General features: G+C 43.6%; 1 protein-coding gene across 3 annotated transcripts in view; it reads left to right on the forward strand.

Annotated features, from left to right (window-relative positions):
• Nucleotides 1-24,776, forward strand: part of SNX29 (sorting nexin 29) — a 640,705-nt gene that overhangs the window by 61,595 nt on the left and 554,334 nt on the right. For all 3 annotated transcript variants that reach the window (XM_053556354.1, XM_053556355.1, XM_053556356.1), the window contains exon 4: nucleotides 2,037-2,161. In XM_053556354.1, the coding sequence (XP_053412329.1) occupies nucleotides 2,037-2,161 (125 nt within the window). The remainder of the gene's footprint in view (nucleotides 1-2,036; nucleotides 2,162-24,776) is intronic.

The following is a 24,776-nucleotide window of genomic DNA, read 5'->3' on the forward strand; positions in this document are numbered from 1 at the left end:
AGCTATGGGTGCCGAGCCAAAAACCTCTTTTCTTTATAAATCACCCATCCTTGGGTATTTTCTTTACAGTAGTGCAAAATGGACAAATACTGTGCATTTGTTAGGGGGCACAGTTTTGGTTGCCATCCTGGTTTTGATAGGTATCTCAGGTTTCAATGTTGCCCTCAAACACCTACCTATGTGCAGAGACTAGTGTGTACACATCTAATATTTAAGAATGACATCTGCCTATAAATGAGGGCTGTTTCAATACGGGGGAGTGTTCTGGGACCTGTGATTCAAGTTTAATCACCACTGGAACTGAGAAAGGCAGGGGCAATTTGCCTACTCCCTGGAAAGGCATTTGTGGAGCTCACACTATGGACCAGGTACTGAGCTAGGTGCAGGGGTCCAGAAAACACAAGATAGATGATAGAAACCAAACAGTGCAGTTGACAGAACTTACGTATCTTAGGTTTTGGGTCCCAAATAGACTTCCATCTGTGGAGGGTTAGACTTTGATCATTTGGCAGCTGAAAACTAGAATGCTAGGATGGACTAGTGATGTCTGTCACGGGCACAGACTACAGTGGGAAGACATGAGTGCTGTGTGTTTGCAGATGCTATGTTAGGTTTGTCTGGTGTAGACTCATCTTTTTGTCTTGGTGGAATGGGGCATGGTGGAAATTGTACTGGATCAGCATGGAATGGGTGGGGCTGGAGTGCAGATGTTGCTCCTTATTAATCACTGTCTTCAGGAGGTCACTTGAATGTCTTTAAGCCTCATCTTCTTCAAGTATAGAATGGAGATAATAATACTTGCCCCACCCATATTGTAGTGTTTTCTGGGAGGAGTAAGAGAAGTAATGGGTTTGAAAATATTTTACCACCCACAGAATGATAAACACCTGGAGTATTGTTACCACAGGTGTAGGGATGGGTGAAACAGCAAATGCCAGCTCTTAGGCAAGTTTCAGCTGAGTGGTGGTAGCCACACGGCCTTTGCATTGGGCCTGTCTATCTAGCCTGCTGCCCTTGTCATAGCCAGGTCATAACTCCAAGCCTGCCTCTATTCAGGTCACAGAATCTAAGCCTGTCCCTGTCTATCTCCACCCTACTACCTCATCCTGTCTTATTTTCTTCAAAGTTCTCATTAACTAAAATGATCTGGTCAGTTTATTTGTGTGCCTTCCTCTGCTAGAAGCATGCAAACGTGGGAAGGCAGAGACCTTGCCTGCCTCACTCCCACCTTTGTATCCTCAGAGCTCGGCACATGGGAGCTGTTCAGGATTTCTTAACATTTGCTGCAGGAATGAATGGAAAGGATTCTAAAGTACACAGACCCAGTTGGGCAGGGCCCAGGAGCCCTGGATTGCTAAGTATTGAGTGTAGTTGCTGTGATCTCATCTCTTTGTAGAGATGTTCCTGAAATTACCATTTCTTTGGTTATCGAGAAACAAATTCAATTAAATGCACAGTAATTGTAACTTAATTGAAATTTCTGTCAACTCTGGTTCCGCATCCACAATGTAATCTCTTATAACAAAATGCAGAACAAGAATCAGAATTCATATTTTTTTTTCAGTGCATGTAACAGGCCGTGAAATTACACAATATTTCCAATTTGGCAGGTTGGTGAATTCAGCCTCTGAAAATATAATCTTGTTCTTTAAACTACATATAATCTGAATTAGAATTAAAACTTGTGAATTGGATATAATTGTTGTGCTCCCCACCCCAAACTGATTGGTTTTTAAATTGTTATCTCTGTCCCCCTAGCTGGTACCAGTTCCCTTTCCTCTTACTCCTTGCAAATTGTTACTATACCTTCATGTCTGATGAATATGACTGGCCTGTGCAAGGCATCCCTGATTATGTGAAATGAACATAAATGCCGGGAGGCTGGTGGACTGGGCAGGTCCGTTACCATCCTGGTAAATCCAGACGTCTCCTGTGATTTGCCCCTGGTGGCTTGCTCTGTCCCTAGAGATGCTGGGGCCGCCCTGGTGGTTACTCCCTTCCCTGGGTGGATTGATGAGTCATTGTTTCTCTTGCAGGGTGACCTGTCTGTGTGCCCAGTTTGAAGCCGTCCTGCAGCATGGCTTGAAGAGGAGTCGAGGGTTAGCGCTCACCGCAGCAGCGATCAAACAGGCGGCAGGCTTCCCCAGCAAAACTGAAACAGGTACCATGCTGCCTGACTGTGGCTTGAAAGAGCTTGTCTTCTCTTTTGCCCTCTCTATTTATTTTTATTTATTTTTAAATAGTGGGCAAGGCAGTCACTGTTTGGCACTGGGGTGGGTGCTCAGAAATCCGTGTCTTACTTGTGGTCAAAATAATAATGGTGTTTCCTGGGATCATGATTTAAATGAAGTCATCCTTTGTGCAGAATTCTCAGAGCCATGTGGTACAGTCTTTTCTGGGTTTGGAGCCTGCAGTCAAGTGCTTATTTCCCCAATGTGGTTTGGCAATGGCTGGGAAATTAATAACTTGTTTTAATTTTTTGCATAAGGACAATATGGCATTTCGTAATCAAATGTCTTCAACAACTACAACAGAAACCCTGGAGGTCTCTGAGCTTGGAGTTCTGCTGTCATGCATTTGATGTTGTGAACAGCAGGGTTGATGCTAATAATGGTAACTGTTAACACTTACTGCTTAGTGCAAGCCTGGCACTTGTTTAGTCTTTGATATAAATTAACTCATTCAGTTCTCACAGCAGTCCTATGAGTAGTAGGGACAGTTATTATCACCACTGTACCCATGAGAAAACTGTTCAAAGTGATTTGCTTTGGATTGAACCTTGAAGTGCATCATGTCCCATGAAAATGTCCTGTGGTACCTTACCTTTCAAAGGGCAGGTTCCTTCCAACCCTGCTTGTGGCTCCACATCCCTGTCTTTCTTGTACTGTGATCATGTCTTTGTTATTGCTGAGTAAAATGTGCTGTCTGTTGCTAGTTCTCCTATCCCAGCAAGCAGGCCTCACTGGTGGAAGCCTCTGGAAGTTCTCTGTCCACTGAGTCCTTAGCCTTTTCCCTCCCCTCATGTTGCTGCTCTTCTGGAGTACAGTGGCTGCATCATGCTCACTATAGCCTTAAACTCCTGGGCTCAGGAGATTGGCCTCTTGCGAAGCTGGACTATGGGCGTGTGCCACCATGCCCAATTAATTTTTTGATCTTTGGTGGGAATGGGCTCTTGTCCTGGTCTCCAGTAATCCTCCTTCCTTGGCTTCCCAAAGTGCCGGAATTATAGGCATGAGCCACTGTGCCTGGCCTTTTTAAAAAAAAATTAAAGTTTTTTTTTTTAATTGGTACATAATATTGGTGCAAATTTTGGGGGGCACTTGTATTTTGATATATGTATACCCTGTTTCCCCGAAAATAAGACAGTGTCTTATTTTAAGGTGTGCTCCCAAAGATGCACTAGGTCTTATTTTCAGGGGACGTATTATCTTTCCTGTAAGTAGGTCTTATCTTCGGAGGAGTCCTTATTTCAGAGGATGTCTTATTTTTGGGGAAACAGGGTAGATATGTGGTGATTTCAACAGATCTTTGATTCTTTTTTTTTTGGAGACAGAGTCTCAAGCTGTTGTCCTGGATAGAGTGCTGTGGCGTAATAGTTCACAGCAACCTCAAACTCGTGGGCTCAAGCAATCCTCTTGCCTCAGTTTGTCTATTTTTAGTAGAGATGGGGTTTCACTTTTGCTCAGGCTGGTCTTGAACTCATGAGCTCAAGCAATTCACCTGCCTTGGCCTCCTAGAGTGCTAGCAGATCTCTGATTCTTGTTCATCTCACCAGTTACTTGTTTTTTTATTAAATCATAAACACATAGATCATGTATACATTAATGCATTTATGGGGTACAATGTGCTGATTTTATATAAAATTAGAAATGCTTACATCACACTGGTTAATAAAATACCTCATCTCGTTTACTTAATTGTTGTGTGAAGACATTTAGTTACTCATTTTCAGTAATGAATGTGGTTCCTGTTGGGCCGAGGGACAGCTTTGAGAGGGATTCCTGTCACAACTGAGTTTTCTTCCATGACCCTGTGTTTCTTCCTCTTTAAAAAGCTAGGGAAGGAGGGAGCCAGTTTAGAGAAAAGCCAGCATCAAGGACTTACGTATAGAAATCACTGCCTTGACCTCCTCAGACGTCAGCCTCAGTAATGCCTCTGAGACTGTCGTCTCTGGGAGGCTTCCCTGGGACTCTGTTGGGGGTAGTGTTATGGGCTGGTTGATGAGCTTTTCAAGGGCATAACTTTTCCTAGAGACCCCCTAGACTTCCTGGACTTTTGTATTCCTTTGGTTTCCATCTTATCTGTCTATGGGGGTGGTGATCTTACAAGAACTGGTGCAAAGTAAACCCTGAGGTTCTTGGTCTGCCTCTGTCCAGCTGAGGGCAGGTGCTGGGCAAGGCAGAGGCAACCCTGGCTTTGAAGTCAGACTGTACAAGTAAGTTTTGTGTGATCTTGAGAAAGTTCCTTCTGAGCTTTAGATTTTTTTGCACCTGCAAAGGGGGAAAATCTTCCCTATCTTGAGGGATTGTCAGGAGGATTCAGTGAGAACCTCATGTGAAGAAGCTGCTTTAGTTCAGAACACCTAATAATTATTTAACTGGTTACCATCTTCTTCCCAGCACCCTTTTAACTTTGAACCTCTCCTTCCATCTTGAACCTTCTGACGTTTGGCCCTGCAAAGTGGCTCTTTCTATTCCCATGCAGATTAGAATTCTTGTCTTCTTGTGATTTGGTTGGCCTTCATGATCAGAGAAGCACCAGCACATTTGCATAGGCAGTTTTCCGCTGATGAGCACGTGCTGAGCACCTCCTGCCTGAGTGACTGTCCAGGGCTTCATTGCCACACGGTCAGCAGTGTTAGTTAACAATTTACTGGCTGCTAGGTAGTCTTTGGCTGATTAAAACCTCCTTCGTGCTATTGAATGTTTAATTAAATCCCTCACAAGAGAGTGGGGCAGGTGGCTTTTTGACTTCTATGACTTGGGAAAGGTCAGGTCTGTGGCTTCTTTTTTTTTTGGCCGGGGCTAGGTTTGAACCTGCCACCTCCGGCATATGGGACCGGCGCCCTACTCCTTGAGCCACAGGCGCCGCCCAGGTCTGTGGCTTCTTATGGCTGTTCTTAAAGGCATTGGAATGACACTTTCAGACAGAATGACACTTTCAGAGGATTGGATAGAAATGAGTGTAACCTGCCTCCTCTCCCCTGCCAGCTCTGAGGCACTTTATGTAGTGCAGCAGTTAAGACTGCTGGCTCCAGAGTCAAATGACAGGGTCCAAATCCCCTCAGTGGCTTGTCACAGCGTGAGCTACCTGTAACATCCTTTCTCTGAGCTTCTGTTTCCTTATGTTTAAAATAAAGATAACAACAGGACCTGGCTCTCAGGTTGGTGGGGGTAGTTTCAGCAGAAAGTGCTGCACAGACCAGGCCCTGGTACAGAGCTGCCAGGGGGCTGATATTGGATGATAACATGGCAGCACTTCCCAGGGTAAGCATTGCTGTGTTTAGTTTTCCAAATGATGAAACTGAGGCTCAGATAAGTTAATAAGTTGCTCAAGTTCCTTTAGCTGGTAAAGGTAGAGCTGAGGGTTCCAACCCATCTCAGACTGACTTACAATGCCTGCCTCTTCCCAGCTTCCCCGTCCCTGGCCACAGGCTGGTGCCCCTTCATTATTGGTCTTCTGTGGACCACTCCAGCCCAGTTAACTAAATTGGAAGTGATGGGGGCGGATAAATAATGATGAATTAACCTTTTGAAGAGAGAAAAGCTGAACTTCAAAGTAATGACTGTTCAGTCATTACTGAAGTCATTTCACAAAGCTATTGTTGAAAATCACAATACAGTAGATCCTGCCAAGTGCCTGCCAGTGGCATCACTGCATTTGGTCCTTGGAGTTTGGGTGCATGTAGGACTGAGTTTGAAACTGGTGCCCGTGTGCAGTGTGCTTGAAGTTGTTTTTAAAGTTGCCAACATTTAAAAACTGTGAGATTTCATGTTGAAATACGGATTTCTAGCTTAAGCTGCACAGTCTGTGATTCTGGCCTGTACTTGGTGACTTGGTGGTCCCCTGCAGGCTCAGTGCAGTCTCCAGCTGCTCCTGTTGCCCCTCACACTTGGGGTAGGTGTTGGTCACCATTTATTGTTGCAGTGTGCTGTTGTTTTTCTTGTTAGAATCAAGAGGAAAATGCCTCTGTTCCCACATATTGGTATTTTACTTTGGCCCTTTTAGAATTACGGTCTAGGACAGGCGTCCTCAAACTGCGGCCCACGGGCCACATGAAGTGGTGTGAATTGTGTTTGTTTCCGTTTTGTTTTTTACTTCAAAATAAGATATGTGCAGTGTGCATAGGAATTTGTTCATAGTTTTTTTTTTTTAAACTATAGTCCGGCCCTCCAACGGTCTGAGGGACAGTGAATTGGCCCCCTGTTTAAAAAGTTTGAGGACGCATGATCTAGGATAAAGGAAATAATGCTTTAGACGTTTTAAGTTTGTGACAACTCACTTCATGGAGTGCTGCTGTCACCTTTCCTGCAGTGCTGAACCAGGGCAATTATATATATATATATGTATATTTATTTATTTATTTTTTAAATTAGACAGAGTCTTTGTCATCCTTGCTAGAGTGCTGTGGCATCAAATGATCTCCAACTCTTGGGCTCAAATGATCTTGTTCTCTCAGCCTCCCAAGTGTCTGGGACTACAGGTGCCCACCACAATGCCCAGCTGTCTTTTGGAGATGGGGTCTCACTCTGCTAAGGTTGGTCTCAAGCTCCTGTGCTTAGGCAATCTGCTTGCTTTCATCTCCCAGAGTGCTGGAATTAAAGGTGTAAGCCACCATGCTCGGCCTGCCAATGATATATTTCTTTTTTTTTTATTAAATCATAACTGTATACATTGATGTGATCATGGGGCATCATACACTCGCTTCATAGACCATTTGACACATTTTTATCACAATGGTTAACATAGCCTTTCCGGCGTTATCTCAGTTACTGTGCCAGAACATTTACATTCTACATTTACCAAGTTTCGCAAATACCCCTGTAAGATGCACCACAGGTGTGATCCCACCGATCCCCCTCCCTCTACCCACCCCCCCTTTCCCACTTCCCCCTATTGTTAGGTTGTAACTGGGTTATAGCTTTCATGTGAGAGCCCCAAATTAGTTTCATAATAGGGCTGAGTACATTGGGTACTTTTTCTTCCATTCTTGAGATACTTTACTAAGAAGAATATGTTCCAGCTCCATCCATGTAAACATGAAAGAGTTAAATCTCCATCTTTCTTTAAGGCTGCATAGTATTCCATGGTGTACATATACCACAATTTATTAATCCATTCATGGATCGATGGGCACTTGGGCTTTTTCCATGACTTAGCAATTATGAATTGGGCTGCAATAAACATTCTGGTACAAATATCTTTGTTATGTTGTGATTTTTGGTCTTCTGGGTATATGCCCAGCAGAGGGATTACAGGATTGAATGGCAGATCTATTTTTAGATCTCTGAGTGTTCTCCATATATCTTTCCAAAAGGAATGTATTAATTTGCATTCCCGCCAGCAGTGCAGAAGTGTTCCCTTTTCTCCGCATCCACGCCAATATCTCTGGTCTTGAGATTTTGTGATATAGGCTAGTCTCAGTGGAGTTAGATGATATCTCAAAGTAGTTTTGATTTGCATTTCTCTGATGATTAAAGATGATGAGCATTTTTTCATATGTCTGAAGGCCGTGCGCCTGTCTTTTTCACAGAAGTTTCTCTTCAAATCCCTTGCCCAGCCTGCGATGGGATCCCTTGTTTTCTTCTTGCTGATGCGTTTGAGTTCTCTGTGGATTCTGGTTACTAAACCTTTGTCAGAGATATACCCTGCAAATATCTTCTCCCATTCTGAGGGCTGTTTGCTTGCAGTGTTCTTAGCTGTGCAGAAGCTTTTTAGTTTGATCAAGTCCCACTAATGTATTTTTGAAGCTGCTTCAATTGCCCGGGGGGTTCTCCTCATGAAATACTCACCCAGACCGATTTCTTCAAGGGTTTTCCCTGCATTCTCTAGTATTTTTATAGTTTCATGTCTTAAGTTTAAATCTTTAATCCAATGAGAGTCTATCTTAGTTAATGGTGAAAGGTGTGGGTCCAATTTCAGTCTTCTGCAGGTTGCCAGCCAGTTCACCCAGCACCATTTGTTAAATAGGGAATCTTTTCCCCACTGAATGTTTTTAATTGGCTTGTCAAAAATCAAATAGCGGTAAGTAGCTGGATTCATCTCTTGGTTCTCTATTCTGTTCCAGATATCTACTTCTCTGTTTTTGTGCCAATACCATGCTGTTTTGATCACTATCGATTTGTAGTCAAGTCTGAGGTCTGGTAGTGTGATTCCTCCTGTTTTGTTTTTATTTCTGAGTAATGTCTTGGCTATTCGAGGTTTTTTCTGATTCCATATAAAACGAAGTATTGTTTTTTCAAGATCTTTAAAATATGACAGTGGAGCTTTAATAGGGAGTGCGCTGAAATTATATATGCTTTGGGTAGTATGGACATTTTGACAATGTTGATTCTTCCCAGCCATGAGCATGGTATGTTTTTCCATTTGTTAACATTTTCAGCTATTTCTTTTCTTAGAGTTTCATAGTTCTCTTTATAGAGATCTTTCACGTCTTTTGTTAGGTAAATTCCCAAATATTTCATCTTCTTTGGCACTACTGTGAATGGGATAGATTCCTTTACTGCTTTTTCAACTTGACTGTTGTTGGTGTATATAAAGGCTACCGATTTATGGATGTTGATTTTGTAACCTGAGACGCTGCTGTATTCCTTGATCACTTCTAGGAGTTTTGTAGTAGAGTCCCTAGTGTTTTCCAGATACACAATCATATCATCTGCGAAGAGCGAAAGTTTGATCTCTTCTGACCCTATATGGATACCCTTGATCGCCTTTTCTTCCCTAATTGCGGTGGCTAAAACTTCCATTACAATGTTGAAAAGCAATGGAGACAATGGGCAGCCTTGTCTGGTTCCTGATCTGAGTGGAAATGATTCCAATTTAACTCCATTCAGTATGATATTGGCTGTGGGTTTGCTGTAGATGGCTTCTATTAGTTTAAGAAAAGTCCCTTCTAGACCAATTTTCTTGAGTGTTCTGATCATGAAGGGATGCTGGATATTATCAAAAGCTTTTTCTGCATCAATTGAGAGAATCATATGGTCTTTGTTTTTTAATTTGTTTATGTGCTGAATTACATTTATAGATTTACGTATGTTGAACCAGCCTTGACACCCTGGGATAAAATCAACTTGGTCATGATGTATAATTTGTTTGATGTGTTGCTGGATTCTGTTTGTTAGGATCTTGTTGAATATTTTTGCATCTATATTCATTAGTGATAGTGGTCTATAATTTTCTTTTCTTGTTGGGTCTTTTCCTGGTTTGGGGATCAGGGTGATGTTTGCTTCATAGAACGTGTTGGGTAGTCTTCCTTCTTTTTCTACATTTTGGAACAGGTTGAGTAATATAGGTACTAATTCCTCTTTAAAGGTTTGGTAGAATTCTGACGTGAAACCATCTGGTCCCGGGCTTTTCTTTTTAGGGAGGTTTTGTATAGTTGATGCTATTTCTGAACTTGATATGGGTCTGTTCAACATTTCCACTTGATTCTGGTTAAGTCTTGGAAGGTGGCGTGCTTCCAAGTATCGGTCAATTTCCTTCAGATTTTCATATTTCTGAGAATAAAGTTTCTTGTAATATTCATTAAGGATTTTTTGGATTTCTGAGGAGTCTGTTGTTATTTCGTCTTTGTTGTTTCTGATTGATGATATTAGAGATTTTACTCTTTTTTTTCTGATTAGGTTGGCCAGAGGTTTATCTATTTTATTGACCTTTTCAAAAAACCAGCTTTTTGATTTATTGATCTGTTGTATTATTCTTTTGTTTTCAATTTCATTTAATTCTGCTCTAATTTTGGTTATTTCTTTTCTTCTACTGGGTTTGGGGTTGGACTGTTCTTCCTTTTCCAGTTGCTTGAGATGTCCCATTAAGTTGTTAACTTCCTCTCTTTCCGTTCTCTTGAGGAAGGCTTGCAGTGCTATAAATTTCCCTCTTAGAACTGCCTTAGTGGTGTCCCAGGGGTTCTGATAGTTTGTGTCTTCATTGTCGTTTTGTTCCAAAAAATTGGCGATTTCTTTCTTAATCTCATCTCTGACCCAGCTATCATTCAGCATAAGGTTATTTAACTTCCATATTTTTGTATGAGTATGCAGATTCCTGTTGTTACTCAGCTCAAATTTTATTCCATGGTGGTCCGAGAAGATGCATGGAATAATTTCTATTCCTTTAAATTTACTGAGGTTAGACTTGTGACCTAAAATGTGGTCAGTTTTGGAGTAAATTCCGTGGGCTGATGAGAAGTATGTGTATTCAGTTTTGTTGGGACGAAATGTTCTGTAGATGTCTGCTAAATCTAAATATTGGATGGTTAGGTTTAAATCTAAGATTTCTGTGCTCAGCTTCTTGCTGGAGGATCGATCTAACACTGCCAAAGGAGTGTTGAAATCTCCGACGATTATGGAGCTGGAGGAAATCAAGTTACTCATGTCTGTTAGAGTTTCTCTTATAAATTGAGGTGCATTCTGGTTGGGTGCATAGATATTAATAATTGAGATCTCATCATGTTGAGTATTACCCTTAACGAATATGAAGTGACCATTCTTGTCCTTCCTTACTTTTGATAGTTTAAAGCCTACTGTATCTGCAAATAAAATTGCAACACCTGCTTTTTTCTGATTACCATTTGCCTGAAATATGGATGACCATCCTTTCACCCTGAGTCTGTATTTGTCTTTTAAGTTAAGATGTGACTCTTGTATGCAACAAATATCTGGCTTGAGTTTTTGTATCCAGTCAGCTAACCTATGCCTCTTTAGAGGACAGTTTAAGCCATTCACATTGATGGAGAGTATTGATAAGTCTGGTGGAATTTTGGGTATCGAGTTTTTCAAAGGTCCAGTGGACATTTTTAATCCTTTCGCCAGTGTGGAAGTTGGAGTTTGATCCGAAGTTTCTGAGTGATTTTACTTTTGTGGTATAGGATTGGGTTGGTCATTGTGGAGGATAGGTCTGAGAATATCCTGAAGAGCTGGTTTACTTATGGCAAATTTTTTCAACATATGAATGTCATTGAAGTATTTAATTTCTCCGTCATAGATGAAACTCAGTTTAGCTGGATACAAGATCCGGGGTTGAAAGTTATTTTGCTTTAGGAGATTAAAAGTTGATGACCACTCTCTTCTGGCTTGAAAAGTTTCAGCAGAGAGATCTGCAGTTATTCTAATATTCTTACCTGTACGTAACAGTTTTCTTTCGCCGGGCTGCTTTGAGAATCTTCTCTTTCATGTTAAGTTTAGTGAAGCTAATTATGATATGTCTGGGGGATGACTTATTGGGGTTGAATCACGCTGGGGTTCTGAAGCTGTCTGCTATCTGAATTTCAGATTCTCTAGGCATGTCTGGAAAATTTTCTTTCATAATTTCATGCAGAAGGGCCTCTGTGCCCTTCGAGGCCACTTCATCGTTCTCAGAAATCCCAATAATTCGTAAATTGCTTTTTTTCAAATTATCTGAGAGCTGTCTGAGTGAGTGATCCGTTTTTGCTCTCCATTTCTCTTCCTCTTTGAGAGATTGGGAGCGTTTGAAGACTTTATCTTCAATGTCAGAAATCCTTTCTTCTGCTTGCTCCATTCTGTTGCTGAGGGATTCTACTGTATTTTTCATATCTTTGAGGGCTGTAAATTCTTGCTTCAGTGTGTCTAAGTCTTTGGTGGTTTTGTCTTTAAATTCGTTAAATTCTTGAGACAACTTTTGAATTTCTCCTCGAATTCCTAATTCCATTTTATTAATCTTGTCTGCAATCCAAATTCTGAATTCGATTTCTGACATCTCAGCCAGTTGTTTATGAATGGGATCTTCAATCACATCTGCCGTATCTTTTCTTGGGGGGGTTGATCTATTCTGGTTATTCATGTTACCAGAGTTTTTCCGCTAATTCCGCCCCATGGTTATTTTACTCCCTTTGATTTTTCCCCTGGGGCTTTATCAAGGGCCCGTATAGTGTTGTGGCCTGAGAAACTGGGGCCCTGTCTTGTGTGGTGGAGTTAAGTGGTTCTGTCTTGTTTTTAGCTGGTTTCTGTTCGACCCTATTGCAACTTCTACTCTGGCTTGAAGTCTCAGCTGTGTGGAAAAATCAGCAATTAAGTCACCCCGCCTGCCCCCCCTCTGGCCCCAGTTGGAAAAGGAGAATCAAACCTTCCTACAACCGCACACCCAGGGCACCGCCTGAAAAGTCCTCAGTCTATTAGCCCAGTTCAAAAGGTCCAAATCAACTGTCTCAATCGGCACCTGTCTCGGGTGGGAAAGTTCAAGAGGTCTCGGGGAACTGGATCACAGGGGCCTGGTGACTCCTCTGACACGGCTCATCCCAGTGCAGCATGGAGTCAGGAGGAGCCACCCAGCAAACAGAGCAGTCTGGGAAGGTTGACGTCTCCTTCCCCACATTGCCCCTCCGTCGGACTCAGTCACTGGTATCTCTGCAGATGGCTAACCCAGTTGCCTGCAGTGAACAGACACTCCAGGGGTTTGCACCTGCCTGAATCGCAAGGAAGTCTGCCAGGCCCCCGCAGACTGCCGCTATTTAGCAGGAGGAGATGGGGCCTGACATCTTTGAGTGTTTGATGCAGGTGATGGGAAGGAGGTGTTCACTCAGGCTTAGCCCCGTCCCTGATGGGTGCTGTTAACAGAAGAGAACAGAACAGACAACTTTGCGGGGTTCTGTCTCTGTTCCTGCCGAAATCGCCTACAGAAGACGGGCTGTTCTGAGTTCAAACGTCTTTGCTGCTGGAGGTTTGTGTCCTCTTTGCTGCTGAAGGCTTGTGTCCGATCACCTCTCTGGGTCGGCCCCGCCCTGGAAGCTTCCCGGGTTTGTGAGCAGTGTCAGGAAATCCCCCCCTCACCAGTGGCCTCGTCTGGTTGCCCAGGGAGACAGGGGGTGTGGCCTCAAAATATCCAGAAGTGAGCCGTTCTGCCGTTAAAGAAAAAAACGGCTGTTGCTCTGCCTCCAGGGAACTGCTGCTTTGGTGTGGGCACTCAGCCGACCCTTTTCTCCTCTGTCTCGCGCCCCAGAGTCAGCAATGAGCAGCCGCAGTTTATGCTGGGTCCACACCCTTCGAGAGATCCCCCAAGAATCCGAACTCTTGGGGGTCAGGCCCCCAGACCCCGAGTGGGAGTCGGGGGGAAGCTAGAGTTTCATTCAGTTTTATGCCTGGCCGTACTGTTGCCCGCCCTGGGAGGGCTGCTGCACTGCACCGCAGGGAAGTGCCACCAAGGCTTGATTTCCCCTCAGCAGAGTGCCCTCTCCTCGCTCATGTGTCTCAGAGTCAGCGCTGACCTGACGCAGCTTGGGCACTGTGCATGCCCCTCGAGAAATCACCCAAGGATCCGAACTCCTGGGGGATAGGCCTCCAGACCCTGAGTGAGAGTAGGGGCGCTCAGCGGGGAAGCTAGAGTTTTATTCAGTTTTGTGTAGTAATTTTGCCCGGGGAGGGCTGCTGCACTGCACTGCAGGGAAGTGCCGCCGAGGCGTGACTCCCCCTCTGCCTGTTGCCCTCTCCTCGCTCACGTGTCTCAGAGTCTGCGCTGACCAATCGTGGCTCGGGCACTGTGCGCTCCCCTCGAGAAATCACCCAAGGATCCGAACTCCTGGGGGACAGGCCCCCAGACCCCGAGTGAGAGTGGGGGGGAAGCTAGAGTTTCATTCAGTTTTATGCCTGGCCGTATTGCTACACCGCACCACAGGGAAGTGCCGCCGAGGCGTGACTCCCCCTCAGCCCGGTGCCCTCTCCTCACTCGCGTGCCTCAGAGTCAATGCTGACCAGTCGCAACTCGGGGACTGTCCACTCCCCTTGAGAAATCACTCAAGAATCCGAACTCCTGGGGGACAGGCCTCCAGACCTCAGTGGGCGGGAGGGGAGTGTTGGGGATTCAGGGTTGCCGGCAAAGGATTTTTAAAGTTTTATTCAGTTTTATGCCCGCCAGGAGAACGCCACGGCACCCCAGTAGGGGAGGTTGGTCCAGTTTTTAGAAGGTCTCTCCCGTGGAGTGTAGTGGGAGGGCCTTTAATTTCTGCCCGTTTGTTTAATTGTGGGGCTCTTGAGCCAGTCTCATGGGGGAGGGGGACTCCCGTCCGCTTGGTGGTGGATTTTGTACCTTTTGTTTGCGTCCTTGTGATCATAGCTTGCCTCAGCGGTGTTGATGTGCGTTCTTCAACCTTCTCTCTTGGTGTGGCTCAAGTCCACCAGGATACTTACTAAATTCCTGTCCCTTAACTCTCCTTCTGGATGGGAGCCTCTGTTGAAAGCTGGCTTCAGTCCGCCATCTTGTCTCCCTCCCCCTGATATATTTCTTAACCTAAACTTTGATAAATATTTAGAGGCAAATAAATGTACAAATCATAGATGTGCAGCTCAGTGTATGATCACTACTTATCAGTCCACTCCTGTCACACGAGGACAAGGATGGAGGACTAGAACATTAGCAGGACCCTGGAATCTGCCCAACTCCATGTTTTCTCCCAGTTACTTTGCCCACCTCTTTCCCAGAGGTAACCCTACTCTGACTTCTCACATCATGGATTAGTTGTGCCTGATTTTTTTTTTTGAGACAGAGTCTCACTATGTCGCCCTGGGTAGAGTGCTGTGGCATCACAGCTCACAGCAACCTTAGACTCTTAGGCTTAAGCGATTCTCTTGTTTCAGCCTCCCAAGTAGCTGGGACTAAAGGCGCCCGCCAGAACGCCCAGCAATTTTTTTGTTGCAGTCGTCGTTGGTTAGCAGGCCCGGGCCGGGTTTGAATCCACTGGCACAGGTGTATGTGGCCAGCACCCTACCCACTGAGCTATGGGCTCCAAGCCATTGTGCCTGATGTTGATTTTAATTTAATGTGTTCTCTTTTATGTCCCGTTTCTTTCACTTATCATTGTTTTGTGAGAGTCTGCTATGTTCTTGGCATATCAGGAACTCATCCAACTCCACTGATGCTTTATAGTTTATCTGCTTTACCAGGTAGCGTTCGGGTTATTGCCTCTTTAGGGCTGTTAAAAATAGTGCTGCTATGACTATTTTCATATGGAGAACATATGTATAGGTACAGTTCAGTTTGGGCTAGGTGTGGAATGAATGAGTGAGAGGGAACAGGCACCTTGAGCTCACATTTCCATCAGCAGTCAGTCTTGTGCAGAGCTGTGGTGGCTCCATGTCCCTGCCAACATTTGGTATTGTTCCCAAGGGTGCGTAGTATTTCCTTGTGGCTTCAGCTGTCATTTCCTGATGAGCAGTGTAGTTGATCCCCTCTTCATAACACTTATTGACTATTCAGATACCCTCTTTTATGAAGTAGCTGCTCAAATCTTTTTTTAATTGGGTTGCTTTCTTTTTCTTGTTGGTTTGTAGGAGTCTGTATATTGTAGACATAGGCCCTTCCTAAGATACATGCCCTTCAAAAATCTTTCCCACTCTGTAGTTTTCCTTTCACTCTCTTAATTATATCTTTAAACTGAAATATTTCATTTTTATAGCCCAATTTATTATCTTATTGATTCATCTTTCCTTTTTGAGAAATATTTGCCCATTCCAAAGCCATGAAGATATTCTGTGTTGAATTTCTAGTTTTGTCTTATGTTTTATTTTAAGATCTGTAATTTACGTGGAATTTGTTTTTGTAATATATGTGGGGTGTGTGAGAAGCATCAAGATTTTTTCTCCCATTACAGATATCTAATTGACTGAGTACCATTTATTGATTTTTTCTTAACTGCCCTGAAGTACCATTTTGTCATAAATCAGGTGTTCATATGTTTTAGGTGCTTATCTGGACTTTGTATAATATTCCTTTTTTTTTTTCCCTTGTACCAATATCACTTTGCCTTTTTTCTTTTTTGCATAACTCTACCCCCCTCACTTTGCCTTAAATGCAATATTTTTATGAAAAGTTTTTCTAGCTGGTAAGTGTAAGTCCTCTGGCCTTATTCTTTAAGGTTGTGTTGGCTATTCTTGACATTTTGAATTTCCACGTGCCTTTTAAAATCATCTTGTCCATTTCCACATACACATAGAAACTTGTGGAATATTGATTGGGGTTGCTTTGAATAATAGAGCACTTGGGGATGCATTCACGTTGTTTATAAGACTGAATGTCTCAATCCACAAGCACAGTGGAGCCCTTCTGTGTTGAAGCCCTCTCTTAGCTCTCAAAAATGTTTTGTAAGTTTCTGTGAATGCTTTTTGATAGATTTATTCTCAGATATTTGAGAATTTTTTGATGTTGTTAAAAATGACGCTTAAGGCTGGGTATGGTGGCTCATGCCTGTAATCCCAGTTCTTTGGGATGTGGAGTTGGTCAACAGCAGTTCAAGAGCAGCTTGGGCAACAGTGGGAGACTGCAACTCTTCCCCCCTCACCGCCCCCAGAAGGAAAGTATCCAGGCATGGTGGTGTGCACCTTTAGTCCCTATTGCTTGGGAAGCTGAGGCTGGAGGATAATTTGAACCCAGGAGTTTGAGGTTACAGTGAGCTGTGATTGTGCCACTGCACTCCAGCAGGTGACAGAGCAACACCCTGTCTTGGAAAAAAAAGGCATTTAAAAAGTTTATTTTCTGGGCTGGGTGTGATGCCTCCATGCCTGTAATTCCAGCATTCTGGGAGGTCAAGAGGATTGTTTGAGCGCAAGACTTGGAAGTTGTAGTGAGCTATGATGATGGCCCTGTATTCTAGCCAGGGGTGACAGAGTAAGACACTGCCAAAAAAGAAAAAAAAAAAAGGTATTAATAGCTTTAAAATTTTTAAATTTATTGTTGTATAATTATTTACAAAATTCATTGATTGTCTTCATATACCAGGATTCTTAAAGATGTGGGTTTTAAACTAAAACATTGATGACTCATTCAGTCATTTATTTATTTATTTTAGACAGTAGAAATTTGTTTCTCACCCTTTTGGGCTGGACGTCTAAGGCAGGGTCAGGTTCTGGGCAGGGTCTTCCTCCAGGCTGCACACAGCTGGCTTCTTATCCTCACTTGCTGCAGAGAGATCTGGTTGCTCTTTTACAAAGCAGCTTTGATGACCAGAAATCACTTTACAACAAAGATGTTTGCACCAGAATGTTTATTGCAGCTCAGTTCATAATGGCCAAGTCATGGAAGCAGCAGCCCAAGCAGTCCATGCCCATGGACCCATGAATGGATTAGCAAATTGTGGTATATGTACACCATGGAATATTATGCAGCTACAAAAAAAAAGAGACTTTACCTCTTTTATGTTTACATGGATGGAGCTGGATCATATTCTTCTTGGAAAAGTATCTCAAGAATGGAAAACAAATATGCAATGTACTCAATACTATTATGAAACCAATATATAATCACCCACACTTTCATATGAATGATGAAACACAACTATAGCCCAGAAAGACAGAGGGAAGAGGAGGGTGAGGGGAGGGCATGGGTGGAGGGAGGGTAATCAGTGGGACCTCACCTATGGTCCATATTGCAAGGGTACATGTCAAATATATTAAGAGTGGAGTATAAATGTCTTAACACAACAATTAAGTGAGGTGAAGCCTATGTTAACTAGTTTGATGTAAACATTCCAAATTGTATATAAAATCAGCACATTGTACCCCATAAATGCTGTAATGTACAGTTACCACCTAATAAAAAAAAAAAGCAGCTTTATCGGAGTAAAATTTACTTTCCATCAAGTTCACTCATTCTAAGTGTAAATTTATAGCGCTGTGCAAAGCATCACCGCAGTCCACTTAGGACGTTTCCATTTGTATTTCTGACTTCCCCTCTTTCTGATGAGAATTCAGCTGTTAATCATATCGATTCTTCATTGTAGGTGAGTCATTTTTCTTTTGCTGCCTTTAAGAACTCTTCTTTATCTTTGGCTTTCAATAGGTTTGACCCTGAGGTACCTATATGAGAATTTTTTTTTGAGAGAGTCTCAAGCTGTCGCCCTAGATAGAGTGCTCTGGCGTCACAGCTCACAGCAACCTCAAACTCTTGGGCTTAAGCGATTCTCTTGCTTCAGCCTCCCAAGTAGCTGGGACTACAGGTGCCTGCCACGATGCCTGGCTTTTTTTTTTTTTTTTAGAGACAGAGTCTCACTTTATGGCCCTTGGTAGAGTGCCATGGCCTCACACAGCTCACAGCAACCTCCAACTCCTGGGCCTAAGCGATTCTCTTGCCTCAGCCTCCCGAGATGCCCGACTATTTTTTTGTTGTGGTTGTCATTGGTGTTTTAGCTGGCCCTGGCTGGGTTGGAACCTGCCAGCCTCGGTGTATGTGGCTGGCACCCTCCCTACCCACTGAGCTATGGGCACCGCCCCTATGTGAGAATTTGAGTTCTTTTTATTTACCCTACTAGGAGTTTGCTGAGCTTCTTTGATATGCAGATTCTTTATAAATAAAACTTTGGACATTTTTGGCCATCATTTCTTTAAACATTTTCCTGCCCTGTTCTCCCTTCTTGCTGCTCCTTCCGTGTTCTCTGTGTGCGTGTGCAGTTGCCCAGGCATGTGTGACCAGTGAGGGCCTGGCTGTTCTGCTCTGTAGATGTGGAGTCTCAACTAAGGGTGTTGACCCAGTCATGGCTCCAGTCTTAGGCTCACTAGCCACCAAGAGGAGTCCTTCTCAAACACTGACACTAGACAAGGGCATTGCCCACCGCTGCAGTTCAAGTGAGCCCCCACCCATTGGGCTGCTCTTGGCCTGCCCGGCCCTGACAGGCCTCTGCACTCACTAACTGGAGTGGGTGGGGGCCAGATGAGAGAAGCCCGGGCAAGAACTCTGCAGATTCCTTCAGTTTATAATCTGAAGTCCAGCAGTTTTCAAGCATGAACACTCCTCGTATTATTTTATGCTTTTGGTCAGTTCTCACAGTACTGAAATGGTTTTCAATTTTGTCCACTTTCATAGTAGCTTTTGGGGGAGAGGTTTTGTTAATGTCCTCAGTTTGCTGAGGCGAGAAGACCCTGATTTTAGCTTTTATCCTGTTTTTGTTTTTTTTGTTTGTTTGTTTTTTTGTTTTTTTTGAGGCAGAGTCTCACTGTGTTGCCCTCGGTAGAGTACCATGGCGTCACTGCTCACAGCAACTTCCGACTCTTGGGTTAAGCGATTCTCTTGTCTCAGCTTCCCAAGCAGCTGGGACTACAGCCACAACACCCAGCTATTTTTTGGTACAGTTGTCATTGTTGTTTAGCTGGCCTAGGCCAGGTTCAAAACTGCCACCCTTGGTGTATGTGGCTGACACTGTAACCACTGAGCATGGGCACTGAGCCTTTATCCTGGTTTTTATTTTTTTTAATTTTTATTATTATTATTTTTTTTGAGAAAGAAAAGTTTAAAATCTATTTTTTTATTAAGTCAAATACACACAGATCATGAATACATTTATGCATATGTGGGGTATAATGTGCTGATTTTTTTTATACGATCTGACATGGTTACATCAAAGTAATCACCATAGCTTTCACCTGATTAACTTGATTATTGTGTTAAGACATTTATGTTGTACATTTGACATATTTGACTTGTACCCTTGGCAATATGCTCCGTAGGGGTGGTCCCGCCTTTTACCCTCCCTCTGTCAAACCTCCCCCCTCCCTCTCTTCCCACTCCATTTCTCTCTTTCATCCTGGGCTGTAGTTGTGTTCTATCTTTCATAACAAAGTGTGAGTAAATATAAGTAGGTTTCATAGAAGTACTGACTACATTGGATACTTTTTCCTCCATTCTTGAGATACTTTACTCAGGGGAATGTGTTCCAGGTTCCTCCCTGTAAACATAACAGAGGTAAAGGCTCCATTGTAGTCTATGTATATCCTGATTTTTAAGACAGTCTTCTTTTCACGCTTGCCTGCTGTTTTTGACTGACTGCTGCGTGTTGAGTATGAAGAATTGTGGAGAGAATGTGAAGCCTGGGACCACGTTATCTTCCTTCAAAGAGGATTTTCTGTTGCTTCTGGCAGGCAACTGGGGCAAAGGAAGATCAGTTTAATCTAGTTAAGGACTTAGCCGGTTTATAACTGGGCTTAGCATGTGTGAGGGCCTGTGTTTCTATTTCTCCTTTATGTATGGGACTTCTAGCTTGTATTAGTTTTTTAGGGCTGTTGTAACAAACTGCCACAAAAGGGGTGGCTTAAAACAACAGAAATTTATTTAGTTTTTCGAGACAGAGTCTTAGTCTGTTGCCTAGGCTAGAGTGCTGTGGCGTCATCCTACCTCATAGCAACCTCTGTACCCTGGGGTCAAGCGAACTTCCTGCCTCAGTCTCTCCAAGGTCTACGGGCACCCGCCATGATACCTGGCTAGTTTTTCTATTTTTTTAGTAGAGCTCAGGCTGATCTTGAACTCCTGAGCTTAAGGGGTCCTCCCTCCTCAGCCTCCCTGCTAGGATTACAGGTGTGAGCCACTGTGCCCAGCCTAGAAATTTATTGTCTTACGCTGGAGGGTAGAAGTCCTAAATCAGCATGCCAGCAGGGTCGATTGCTCTGGAGATGGAGAGAGAGACCCTGTCTCCCTCAGACAGGTGGCTGGGGATGTTCCCATCCTTAGCACTCCTTGCCTTGTGGCTGCGTCCCTCCAATCCTGACCCCTTCTCCGCACGTCCTTCTGTCTGTCCTGTGTGTCTGTGTGTCCTTTCCTCTCCCATAAGGTCTCAAGTTCTTGGACTTAGGTGCCGCCCTCATCTAGCATGACCTCATCCTAACTGATCAGCAAAGAGCCTGTTTCCAGATATGATCTCAGTCTAAGGGTGTAGTGGATGTGAACTTTGGGGGGACCTTATGTCAACGCAGTATACAGTTGAACCCTTGAGGGGTTCACCAGTTCCTTCATGATAGGCCCAGAACCCTTCATTTTTCTCTTTTCAGACCCTGCAGGAATTCTGAAAGCTCTGGTTAACTTCTTATCATAGAAGCTTAATAGTTGGAAAACACTTTGATGTTTTTTTTTAAAAAAAGGCCTCCAAATGTAGGACTTATGGCTGTAGCCTTCTCTTTGAGATTTTAGTCTCTCAAGTATTTCCTGCCTTTGCAAATCTCTTGGAGAGATTTTATTAAGTTTAAAAAACATCGTCTGGCTTTTAGCTTTTTTCTTTCTTCTTCTTCCTCTTTTTTTTTTTTTTTTTTGTTTTTGGTGGGGGAGTTGCTTCACTCTCATCTTTCCATGGCTGAAAGTGAACCCTTGAGGTGATACTTTTTAGCCTTTTTCTGTTGCCAGATGTACCACCAATATGTGAACATTATTTTTTTTTTTTTTTTGAGACAGAGTCTCACTATGTTACCCTCGGTAGAATGCTGTGGTGTCACAGCTCACAGCCACCTTAAACTCTTTGACCATTACCTTTTTTTTTTTTTTTTTTTTTTGGTTGCAGCGTCATTGTTGTTTTGGCAGGCCCGGGCTGGATTCGAACCTGCCAGCTCTGGTGTATGTGGCTGGCGCCTTAGCTGCTTGAGCCACAGGCGCCGAGCCGCATTACTTTTTTTTTTTTTTTTTTTACAAATCAAGTACTAAGTTTCCTTCTCATGTAAAATATGGCCTGGGAAAGGGAGCTTGCATGCAGTTGTCCTTAAGTTTGGTGATGATTTTAATCAGTGCCTGCATACATTTCCCATGCTGTAGTTTGCTGCCTGTTAGGTGTTTTTGTTTTGTTTTGGGCCTGCTATTCAAGTTTCTTTTCTTTTTTTTATGTTGGAGTTTTTGCCTAAACTCCCCCGACATATGAAACGCTGGTAAGGCAGACATGTTAATAGCAGGCAAGTCACCAAATCAGCCTCGTCTTATCAAGTAGTATTGTTGGGGGTGGGATGCAGTGTCTACCTCAAACTAAGCTCCTCCTGAATACACCATCCAGGTTGTTGGGTTACGAGGGATCCAGCAAGGCTCGGATGAAGCCCAGTGTGTCTTCTCTAGGCCTGGCTGGATTCAAACCCCAGAAGTGAAGGTCTGTTGTGCTCAGTGGAGCCTGGTCCTCTTACTTTGACAAAGTGACTACATTTGTCTGCACAGGAGATCGATTTGGAGGTGTTAAGAAGGGGGTCTGTATTTTCAGAGTCTGGTCCTGGAGTTTGTATAGCCATTGCCTTCTGCTTACGCAGGTTACCCTGAATAATTGCCGCATTCGTTGATTATTCCCTACCCAGCAGTTCTGTCCAGCAGTTCTGTCCTTCCTTTTTTGCTGATAGAGCTGTGATGTCATTCAGTTGTTGCTAGCTGGGAGCTTCAGTGGTAGCCGCAGGGCACCTTCTTAGCCCCTGGGGAAGTAAATCTGGATCAGTCATGACAGTTAACACCTTGCCAGTGATTGGTTTAGGATAGGCATGAGGTACAGTCTGGCTTAAGAGAAGCAAGGAGAAGTCTGCTGAGGGGCTTTTGAGAAAGTTCCTCATTGTTTAAAAGGAGACACAGAGAGAGTTTAGTTTATGGCAATGATTTTGTGACCCTGAAGTAGGGCCGGTACACAGAGGCAGCTTAGAGAGAGGGCGAGTTCCTGGGTCCTTGGTAGTCCCTGTCCCCCACCTCTGGGTTTGATGTTATGTGAGATAAATTCTCTGTTGCTCTAAGCCAGCGGTTCTCAACAGGGGGTCGCGACCCCATTAGGAACTGTATTAAAGGGTCCAGGCATAACTGCTCTAAGCCATTTTGAGTTGGGTCTCCTTTTGCCTGCTTCTGAAAGCACCCTCACTGAAACAATAGGGAAAAACAAGTAACTTTAAAAAAAAAAACAGTCAAAGGTTTGTGCTGCAGAGGTGGAAGGAGTGAGGTGATTTGCACGTGAGTCTTGGAAGTGACGCCTGGGTGTATTCTGTTCTTTTTGGTTCGTTGGTTAACCACAGGCATGGCTTCCTTAGTGTCTGTCAGTGACTCCTACCGAGCATTTCCTATGACTCAGGGAACTTGTTAGATCCTTTGTGTTCATTATCTCATTTTATTCCTGATTGACTAGGCTTGGTGAATGATATGTAGAGTCCCTATTTTACAGATGAAGAAAATAAGTCTCAAAGAAGTGAAATAATGGGACTCATGTTCTCAAGCTAGTAAGTGGCAGTGCTGGGGTTCCTGCTCAGGTCTGTTTGACTGTGATTCTGAAGTTCCTGTTTCTATATGTTATGGTGTGTTTCCAGAAGGAATGGTCTTTGAAAGATCATAAGGCCCTAGTTTGAATTCATGAGTGAATTAATCAGCAAATATTACATACTATGATCCCTTGGAGCAGAGGACAGCAAACTTTGGCTTGCCATCTCATTTTGTAAATGAAGTGTTTTTGGAACACAGCCGCACCTGTTCATCTATCTCTGTGCTGTAGATGGCTGCTTTGAGGCAGAATTGTGATCAAGACTGCTTGTCCTGTAAAGTAGCTTCTATTTGGCCCTTTACATAAAGCTTTTCTACCCCTTGTCTTGCAGAACAAAGGATAGGAGATTCCATTTTATTGTTTTGGAGACTGGGTCTTGCTCTGTTCCCCAGCCTAGAGTGCAGTGGCATCAAGGCAACTTCAGACTCCTGGACTGTAGCTATCCTTCTGCCTCAGCCTACCAAGTAGCTGAGACCACAAGTGTGCAGCACCATGCCCACCTAATTTTTCTATTTTATATAGAGGCATGGGGGTCTTGCCATGTTGCTCAGGCTAGTCTTAAACTCCTGGTTCAAGTGATCCTCCTACCCTTAGTCCCCCAAAGTGCTAGAATGTGCTAGGTGTGAGCCACTGTGCCCAGCCTGGGAGATTCCATTTCATCTTTTTATTTTTTTTTGAGACAGAGTCTCACTTTGTTGTCCTCGGTAGAGTGCCCTTGCATCATAGCTCATGACAACCTCTAACTCTTGGGCTTAAGTAATTCTTTTGCTTCAGCCATCCATCACAATGCCCAGATAATTTTAGAGATGGGGTCTCACTCTAGCTCAGGCTAGTCTCGAACTCGTGAGCTCAGGTAATCCACCTGCCTTGGCCTCCCAAAGTGCTGGGACTACAGGCATGAGCCACCTCGCCTGGCCATTTTATCTTACTATCGCCCAGTATTCAGTCATCTGTATACCCCACTATGTGGTAAGCTTTGTGAAGGCAGCACACCGAGTCTGTTTTGTTTTCTCTTATCTCCACACTGCTAGTACAGCATCTGGCAGTGGCTGTGTTCTTGAATGAAAATATATTCAATGAGTAAATACATCTTCACTGGAAGGAAGGGCATTTATAGTGCATAGTACTATACTTCATGCTTTCTGAGGTACCTTATACCAGGATATCACTCCAGAGTGCTACAGGGGAAGTGATTAATTTTAAGTGACCCAGTGCTCTACAAAGATTTGACTTGGAATTAGTGGACTTTGTAGCCATTGGAAGCCCGAGTATCCAATATAGAATGTTGTATGGAAAAATTAATTATTTTCCATTCCACTGGAGAAACAAGAAAGAACCACTGCAGTCACTGGCATTTGATGGCACAACCTTGGAATATGTTCTTTGACTCACATTGTCAGGTTAGAGGTTGGAGTTCAGAATATACAAGAGACACAGTTCCTGTTATTGAACTGCCTTACAATTCAGGTCTAGCCTTCCTTGTCTGTTCAGTAGCTTTGGGCACCGGGGGTCTCCTGACCTTAGAACATGGCCTTCCTCTGACCTTGGTGACACCGCAGCCTCCTGGCAGGCTTTCTGCATTTTTGCTGATCTTTCTTGGCAT

The sequence above is a fragment of the Nycticebus coucang genome, chromosome 12 (genome assembly GCF_027406575.1).
Source record: "Nycticebus coucang isolate mNycCou1 chromosome 12, mNycCou1.pri, whole genome shotgun sequence".
In the NCBI taxonomy this organism is placed as follows: Eukaryota; Metazoa; Chordata; class Mammalia; order Primates; family Lorisidae; genus Nycticebus; species Nycticebus coucang.